Below are 9865 nucleotides of genomic sequence, written 5' to 3'. Positions count from 1 at the left end.
CCGAAAAAAAAAAAAAAAAAAAAAAACTTATGAGAACATTATAGTATATAACCAGATACTAAGACATTGGAAAATATAAATGAAAAGGATAATTTCCTGGGAAAACATAAATTTCCAAAATTAATTAATTAAAAATTAAATTAATTCAAGAAGACGTGAATATCCTGATGAGGTCTTTAATTAGAGAGTATTCATGGTATTGTAGAATTTTAGAGCTAGGGAAGACTTTAAAGATCATATAGTAAAGATCTCATTATGCGTGAGAATGTTGAGGTTCAAAGTTTGTGTGGCAAACTAAAAGAATTCCATTCATGAGCTCTGGAAATTAGGAAGTCAGGGGTTATTCGTGTGGGAGGGCAATTCAGGGGAGATGCTGTATGGCAAGAAGAGAATATGTGAGCTGGTAGTAAAGAAGTTGATGAACAGCTTAACCTTTCAAGAATTTTGACAATTGGAAAGAGAAAGCAACCCGATGAGAACCAGTCCAAAAAAAGGCAATAAAAAGGAGTTGATTGGCTGGTTTGTTGGTTGAAAATAGATATTTTAACAGACTTGTAGGCTAGGAGATTATGTATATAAGCATATAGAAGCTAAGTAAATGGGGAGAGTATAAAGCTGACCAAATGTAGGGTCCAGAGTAGTTAGTATGTGTCAAGCTCTTTACATAGATCATGCCATTTAACCTTTACAACAGTCCTACAACGTAGGTGCTGTCAGCATCCTCATTTTTACAGCAGATGAAGCAGTGTGTGAACCTGCCTCTTAGCTCTATTACACCCGCTCCTGGAAGGGTGAGAGTCTGCTCTGGAAAGGAGGCAGAGGTAGATGAAGCTAAGGGTCCCAGGGAATATGAGATTAACGATACTATTGATGGTCCGTACCTCATCAGTAATGTTGAAGGCAAGCCCATCTGATATAAGAGTAAGCGGGGAAGTTGGGGCCTGAAAAAGATGAAAAAGATTGTGAGGCTTAGGCTATTAATGAGCAAAATAACATTGTCAAAATGCAGTGTAGTTAGGTAGTTAAGGAAGTGCACAAGCTCTGGGGCCAGTGACAATGCCTTAACTGCTCCTCCTCATTCAGTAACCATGAAACATGGGCCAAGTTACTTAGTGTCTCCAAACCCTCATGTGCCAAATGGGGATGGTGATCATCTGACTACACGTTATTCTCTTTTATGCCATTAGGAAAACCTCTATCCTGCTTTATTCTTCTTTTGAGACTTCCTGGAGGATTTTTGTATTGGGTTTGCTCCATGACTTAGAATTGGCCTGTCAAGCTTAAAAAAATTGATGGGAATTGCACTGAACATATTTATCAATTTGGAGAAGATTGACAATTACATGACACTGAGCCTCCCAATTCATGTACATAATATATTTCCCATCTATTCATGTCTTGTTTTGTGTACTTTAATTAAATGTTAGAATTTTCTACATGAAGCTCCTGCACATTTTTGTTAAATGTATTTGAGGTGTTAAATAATTTTGGTTGTTATTGTGAATAGGACCTTTTCTTTCATCTGATAATCTTTCCCTAGTGATTTTGTTTTATAGGTGCAATGTCTTTTCTCAGTTTCTGAAGGACTTAATCTGTTTTAGAAGTTTTAATTTTTCTGTTACCTCTATTATCTCTCCTCCCACCTCACTTTTTTTTTTCTTCGCTTGGTTTTTTTTCGTTCTTCCACGTTGGAAGATTTTTTCAATTATCTAATTATCTTTGGTTGTGTAATCATATATAAAAGCAAGGCCCTAAAAAGTGACTTGAAGCTCTTTACTAGGATAGATGGACTTACTGAAAGGTAATCTATATGTTAATCAAGGATGAGCCAGTGTATGAAGATTTTTCCCCTTTGGGGCAGAATTTTAACCTCTGACCTGCTGGCATTTGGGGAGTAGAAGTGAGAGGGAAAGTGAGGGAGGGCCCTATGGTTTAATACATACATTTGTATCTGCCTTGTACACTTACCCACTGAGACTGGTGTCTGAGTTCAGACCCCCCCACTGAATTTTTCAAAGACTAAGCCTCCCTGTGACAGTGCTAGGCTGTATTGAGCTGGGAAGAAATAGTTTCAGCTACTCTGTATGTAGAGTTTTCAACCAACCTGGCTCTTTTTCAGTCCCATGCAAACCTGGGTCTTCCTTCCATTTCTGGCCCCTACTGTTTCCACGTGTTAAACCCTCTGAAGGTCTGCAGAGTGAATTGGCTCCATTACAGTCAGTATTTCTTCCACCACCCCCTCACCCTACAAGAACTTAGGCTGTAACTTTCTCTGCCACTCTAAGTCAGTTACACTTCCTTCCCTCAGCATCTTCTGAATTTGTCAATGCCTTGAGTTCATTCACTCTTGTCTACTGCCTATTCTCTTTTTTTCCTGTTGCTTAAAAATTTGGCCATTTTAACATGGTTTGGGAGGGAGAAGAAAGACAAATCTGTCATGAGTAATTAGAAATTTTGTACTACATCTTCCAATGGATATTGTTGGTATATAAGGAAGTCAGTTTTGTATATTGATATCAGTGTACGGGAAATATATTTGTATGTTGATCTTATTTCCAGCCACCTTGTTGATTCTTCTTATTATTTCCAATTGTTTAAAAAATTGATCTTTTTGGGTTTTCTAGTAAGGAGATATATTTCTGCAATGATGAAAATATTGTCTCTTCCTTTCCTATTACTTTTTCTTGTATTGTTTTGGTGAGGACCTCCTATACAATTTAGAATAGTAGAAGTGAGGGTGGGCATGCTTTAATTCATGATGGGAATGCTTCTAATATTTCACTATTAGATATAATTTTCAATCATAAGTTTTGGAGAGATAACCTTTATTAAGTAAGAATGTTCTCCTCTATTTGTAATATGTAATGAAGATATCTTAAATGATCACTGGATTTTGAATTTTATCAAATTCTTTCACATTTATTGATATGATCACATGGTTTCTTTAATCTGTTAATATAATAAATTATATTGAGGTCAATTTAAATGTTGAAATCATCCTGCATTAGTGGGCACACTTATTTGACAGTGATTTATTATCTTTTATTCTGTATTTCTGGATTTGATCTTTAATTTAATATTTTCATATTTATGTAGATAAGTGAAAGTGGCTCATAGTTTTCTTGTTCATTTTGATGTCAATGTTATTCTAGCTTTGTAAAATGAATCAGATATTTCTAATCTTTTTCTTTGGCCTGAAAATATTTTATAAAATGGGACTTATAGTACATTGTTTGTTAGAATTTGCCGGTAAATTTTTCTGAACCTTCTGTCATTTTTGAAGATTTCTTTTATTACCTTTTACTACCTTTCCATTTTAGCTAAGATTAAATTTTATCTCTCAGGCCAGTTTTGATCATTTATGTTTTTCTTGAAGAATGTCCATCTTATGTAGATTTTCAATTTTATATATATATTACCTGCTATTCTTTTATGATATTTTTAATAACATTTTTTATTCCTAATGTTATTTATTTTTCTTTCTCCTCCACCATTTAAAAAAATCACAATAGCCAAAGGTGTAGCTGCTTTATTAGCCTCTTGAATCAGCTTGGGTTTTGTAGATCAGTTTGACGTTTTTAAATTTTTTCATTTGTAATTTCTGCTTTTGTCTTTATAAAACTCCTTCTGATTTCTTTAAGTGGCCCATTTATTTTCATTTTCTCTTGTTTTCTATCTGTGGCTTTAACTCTCCTGAGTACTGTCATAGCAAAATTGCACAAGTTTTGATACTGATTTTCAGTTCTAAATAGTTTATAATTTGGATTTTAATTTCTCTTTAATTTATTAATTATTTAAAAGTTTTCCCCCCAAGAGGTACAGAATTTTAATTTTGATTTCTAAATTCATTACATTGTAGTTTGTGAAAATGTCCTGTATGTTATCAAACTACTTAAGTTTATTTTAGTCTACTTTCTGTCCTAGCACTAGTTAACTGTTATAAATATTCTATTTGTATTTTAAAGAACTGCACATGTTGTTTCTTATGTATAATATTGCAAAGAAAGAAGATTAATCACTTTTATTGATTGTTATAGTATTCCATATTACTATTTTTCTCCACTTTTCTGTGACTTTCTGAGAGCTATAGGTTTTCTTTCATTGTAAACTTAGTTTGACAGTTTTCCTTGTAGTTTTCTCAGGTTTTGTTTCATGGAAACTTGTGATGAGTTTCATAGAAATGTGTTACTTTGGAAACTTCTTTATGGCCTCCTCCTTTTATCAGTATGAAAAGTCCTTCATCTCTTTTAATGCTTTTTTCAATATTAACATTGTGACATCTGATTTTTTTCTTATTAGCATTTGCTTAATATAGCTCTTTCATCTCTTTATTCTCAGTCTTCCTATGTCATTGTGTTTGAGGTCTCTTATAAACTCATTACTGGATTTATTTTTTTTTATGCAGGATAAAAGTTCTTAACGTTTAACTAGTGAATCTAAAGCATTCCCATTTATTGTGATTCCTGTAGTTTGGAATTATTCTTATCCTCATTTAATTTTTCTGTGTATTATATTTTCTAGTTGTCCTTTTGCCTACCTTTAATTGGACTGATAGATTTTTCTTAGTTCAAATTTTCTATTTTACAAATATATTATTTGTTTCCACCCTTTTTGGTTACCTTAACATTGTTAACATAAATGTTCAAACATGTTTTTCTAACATCTAGAGTTAATCAGTATCTGAAATATTCCTGCAGACAAAAAAAAGAGGCTTCCACATATTTTTAAATTACCCTGCTCCTTTACAACTTTTATCTCTCACCTTTTAGCCCTCATTGATAGTATTTTGAATTATATATCCAAGTGGCTATATAATAAATATATATTTTTAATTTTTAATAAGCATTTATTGACTTAACATATTTTAATATTGATATTCATGAGACTTCTTTTGTCTCATTCCCTTCTTCTGGATTTTTTATTATTATTTGTTTTTATTGTCTAGCAATTCTTTCAGAGAGAATCTTAAGGTAATAAACTTCAAAGTTCCTTTCCATTCTAAAAATGTCTTTCTTTCTGCCTCTACTTGAATAATAGTTTTGCTGGGTGTAGAATTCTGCAAAGTTATTTTCCCTTAGAATGTTGAAGATAGCCTATTGTCTTCTTATATCCTGGGTTGCTCACAAGGAATCGACGTCAATGTGATTCTTATTCTTTTGGAAGTAATCTTTCTTTTGACTCTGACAGCTTCTAAGATTTTGTCTCTATTCTTGATGTTCACAGATTTCATCACAATAGATATCTTCGTGTGTGTGTGTGTGTGTGTGTGTATCTGTCTTGCAGCTAGAGGATCTTTAATGTTCTGAGAAATTTCCCCATAATATTTCTTTAAAGGCTTCCTCCTCCCCAAATTTTCTCTCTTTTTGTTCTTCCAAAAATACTTTTAAACAGATGTAGGAAATTCTGTATCATCCATATATCTTACATCTCCTACTTTCCATCTTAATCTCTGCTCCTAATGGGTAGCTTTGGGCTTGGTATTCTTCATCCCTCCCTCATCAACTTTCTGTTTTTCAGGCATTTCTCACAGTACCTAGTCTACCATAGTTTACATATCTTTTCTTTCCAGTTATTTTATGCAACCTTTTCTGTTGTCCCTATGGATTTGTGATGAAAAGTGTACGTGAAGTTTATAGGTATAAACTGTCCTCAGTTTGCCAAGTTAAATACCTTTCCAAGTTTTGTAATACCTGTCAACAACAGGGAAGGAGGAGCTGAAGAAGTGGATGATGAGCTTGAAGAGCTAGTGAGTGGCAAGCTGTGAAGACCCAGCTCTGATGGAGTTGAGAGCAGACACACACGGGCTGAGTAAAACAGGGTGTGAGAGGGTGGAGGTCACCACAGAGGGTCCGGTGGCAGTAAGAATTGAGCAAGTGACAAGACGTGAACATTGACAGAAAAGGAAAATCAGAGTTTGAGTTTATAAGTGGAAAAGTGCCCAGTACTGTGGGGATCCAAGGATGGGTGATCTCTGTATGTTCCAGATGTGGGATTTAGGTTCTGTGGAAGAAGAAATCAGAGAATCCTGAGCTCCAGGCTTAGAGTGGCCACCTTCTGGAAACTGATGTGACAAATGTGAAAATAACAGACTTTATTTGAAAATTGCTATTTATAAAAGTTGTACTTTAAAAGACAGCTTAGCAAATATAACACATCAGTAGAAAAATCAGTGTGTGTTTCATGAAGCGCATATCTGAGTATACTGATCCTTCACATGGTAATGAAGCAAAATGTAGCTCCCTCTCAGCATCACAGGGTTTTGCTGTACCCTTTGTACAAGATTAGTTTCATAACTTTAGACCTCTTTAGTCCATAGATACAACTTTCTTATGTTGAGACAGCTTAATTCCATACTTGGAGCACTTTCTAGTGTATATGAATTTCATCTGATCCTAGTAGAATGCGACCACCCATAGAAATGGGTCTTACTTCTCTCGTTACTGTATATTTCCCCACACATGTTGTGACCATGTTATTGTCCCGAGAGACATGAATTCTTGAAATATAAATGTCAGTACCCCCAAATTATTTGTATTATGTGTATTTCAATTTACATTAGAATTAAAGGGAGTCTCAGAAATCCCAAAGTAACAAGCATAATAGAGCAAATTAAGTCACTTTAGTGAGACCTTGAGCATTTTACTACTTCTTACAAAATTTCAGTGCCTCTAGCACCTATCATTTAAACATTTCAACATTTTGCATTGTTTCATATAAGCCTGTACTGATCGTTTATAAATCAATAAACACATACAACGGAGAGGAGACGATCAGTTGGAAGGAAATGACAGGTGAATTAGAAAGTGTAACTAGTCCAGGAATTGAATGGTATCTTTGAAATTCAAATCAGGATCAGGGACCACAGATCAAGAAGGAGAAAAGTAATCAGCCTGCAGATGTTTAAACTTCAACGTGGAAAAAAGTCTGTGTCTCGAGTACAGGAAGAATCACAGTTGGTTAAAGCTCCTGCATTATGGATGAACCAGGAGTAAAGGGATGAGGAAGAAGGTGCTGGAAATCCATGACTTTCTCAGATTGAAAGTTATCAATTTCTTTATGGATTGCTTTTTTTTTTTTACTTTTTATTTTATATTAGAGTTGATTAACAATGTTGTGATTGTTTCAGGTGTACAGCAAAGTGATTCAGTTATACATATACATGTATCTATTCTTTTTAAAATTATTTTCCCATTCGGGTTGTTATATAATATTGACCAGAGTTCCCTGTGCTATACATTAGGTCCTTGTTGGTTATCCATTTTTAATACAGCAGTGTGTACATGTCAGTCCCAAACTCCCATCAGTTTTGTAAGAATAAACTTAAGTACCAAGTAGATTTAAGTACCACATGAAATAAGGAATCCCGTGCTGAAAAATGGTAACAGCATTTTTAGTACTACTTAAAAAAATGATGATTATACTCATAATCAGTTAAGTAGTTGCCATCTGCCTAGCACAGTCCTACTCAGCATCTGTACATTATCCCTCCTCATTAAAACAACCTGGTGATATAAACATGGTAACTTTTTTTTATATGATTAAAAGAACTGAAAAGCTAAATTAACATCTGGTGAATTTCCAAAGAATAAACAAATAATTTGGGTTAAAATTTTTTTAAGATATTCTGCTATAGTGGATCGGAATAGAGATGGGAGGATGGGAATTGTATTTTTATTTCTTTGTTATGAGTTTTTAGTGATTTTTTTTTGTAGCTCTCTATGTTTTGCTTTTTTTCAATTGTTGGAAACAGCAAGACTGAAACTGACAAAGGAAGAAATTAGTTTGGTTACTGGGACTGGTTTATAAAGACTGGCATTTTAACAAGATTTACACAAAGAAATTATACCAGTAGTGAAGTAAGTAGCAGCCTTTACCAAAATGAAGCTGCTTATCTTTGCAGATGAGTCACAAGTAACTAATGGTGGCACATTTAAGTGATTAAGTTGCACAAAGAAAAAGATCTCTGAAATCATGGCTGTGTACTGCCAGTGACTTGGTTAGCTTTTCAAAATGATTTGATTAGGATACACATTATAGTGTAATAACACAGAGCAATGTATTAAGTACTTTGAAATGCTTATGCTATTTTTTTCTAGGCTATTAGCCAGACCTCATTTTGTACTTTGCCCCTACACCTTGAATATCACACTTGTATAAAAAAGCATAGTAAGTTTTTTCTTTTGAAAGGCTGTGGTGATATAATCTTAACATCAACAGATAATACAACAAAGCATTATTGGTTAAAAAAGAAGGATAAAGAATGTACCAAAAAGAATTATGCAAGATGTCTGTAACTTAAATTAACCCAAAGAAAGGATCATTCCCATAATTATGTTTCAAGAAAAAAATTCAAGTAAAGTAGTAATTTAAATCTCCCTAGAGTTTAAATTTACATTCAGGCTTCACCTCATAAAAAATTGAACACACAAGTGGAATTAGGACATTTTTTTCTATCATAGGTAACGTACAGCATAAAGACTCCAGGGTTTCTAATTTCTGTAAATAATTACTCTGTCACAAAGCAGAGGTAGATATTTGAAGTAAAAGCAATGAGTTGGAGATTAACAACCTTCTGAAGGACATGTGATGCCCACATATTAAGTGTGAGTCTTTTCTGTTTCCACAGAGCATCTGTACAACCACCACTGCATTTTTACACTTTTTCTTCCTGGCTTCATTCTGTTGGGTTTTGACTGAGGCGTGGCAATCATATATGGCTGTAACTGGAAAAATTAGGACGCGGCTTATAAGGAAACGCTTTTTGTGCCTTGGATGGGGTAAGCATATTAATATTCCCTTTTGTGCTCTTGTTAAAATGACCTTGAACACTTCTGTAATGAATGAAGCTGGAGAGTGTGAGTAGCCCCAGGCTACTTTGTCTAATTTGATATGAGGAAGTGGAAATATAGGAGGCTGGTCATATTTGAACATTCTTTGAGCATTTGGAACTTTAAAAAGGAGTGAATATTAGATGACCACGTAGCTGGTCAGTTGATAATCAATAGTGCCCACGTGGTAGGAAATGAGACCTGAGGTATCTACAGACAAGGAATCAAAGTGTTCTCTACTAATAGGTTCTGGAAACACAAAATGTCTTAAGATGTTCAGGGCTCAAAGCATGATGTTCTAGTCATGTACACTAACCATGTACTGTACTCCCCACAAGAAAACTCTGAGAACTCCATTTCAATAGAGCCATTCGCATCACAGGAGAAAGCTGTTGAGACCGTGAGTGAAACTTCATGGCTAGTCTGTGGGGTCCTCAAAGGAAACACAGAATTGCTGACAGGATGAATTAATTCTTGATTAGGAAAAGTTTCTGTCACATTGACTTATGAAATGGACATCTGGAAGACCTATACATTTCAAAGGACCAATTCTAATGTTTAATTGGAATTAATAAATTGGTTTAATTATAATTAATTAATTAATTAGTTTAATTAACTTAAGAAGCTAGTTTTAGGGGAAAAAAAACAGGATTTTGTCTTATTTGGCTTTGAGTTTCAAAAGACCTGCACTAAAAAACCTGGAGAATTTTGGACCAAATATATAAGAAATGCCTAATATACCAGAAGACTGGAGAATAGGATGCTAGAGGGACCCTGAAAAATTACAAATAAGTGGACTTATTTCCATACCAGAATAATTCATGCTGGAAAATATAGGACCAAGAACACGAAGATTATCCATCAGTTTTCAGCTAGGGGATGTCATGTGTGCACAGGGAAGTGGGAAAACTATTAAGAAGAGATTGGAGAATGTAATGTACTTACAGTTTCTTAAAAGTTTTGTCTGGATTTCATGTTAAAGACCTTCTAAAGTTGAATCAGGAACTGATTAGGTCCAAGAACTATAGTATGTAGGG

General features: G+C 34.2%; 1 protein-coding gene across 2 annotated transcripts in view; it reads left to right on the top strand.

Moving 5' to 3' along the window:
* ADGRB3 (adhesion G protein-coupled receptor B3) overlaps positions 1-9865 on the top strand; it is an 800758-nt gene that overhangs the window by 734224 nt on the left and 56669 nt on the right. For both annotated transcript variants that reach the window (XM_007467820.1, XM_007467821.1), the window contains one exon: positions 8627-8777. In XM_007467820.1, coding sequence (XP_007467882.1) covers positions 8627-8777 — 151 coding nt within the window. The remainder of the gene's footprint in view (positions 1-8626; positions 8778-9865) is intronic.

This window comes from Lipotes vexillifer, unplaced genomic scaffold, assembly GCF_000442215.2.
Source record: "Lipotes vexillifer unplaced genomic scaffold, Lipotes_vexillifer_v1.1 scaffold133, whole genome shotgun sequence".
Classification (NCBI taxonomy): Eukaryota; Metazoa; Chordata; class Mammalia; order Artiodactyla; family Lipotidae; genus Lipotes; species Lipotes vexillifer.
Note: the sequence above shows the minus strand (reverse complement) of the source record. Positions and strands in the feature narration are given on the sequence as shown.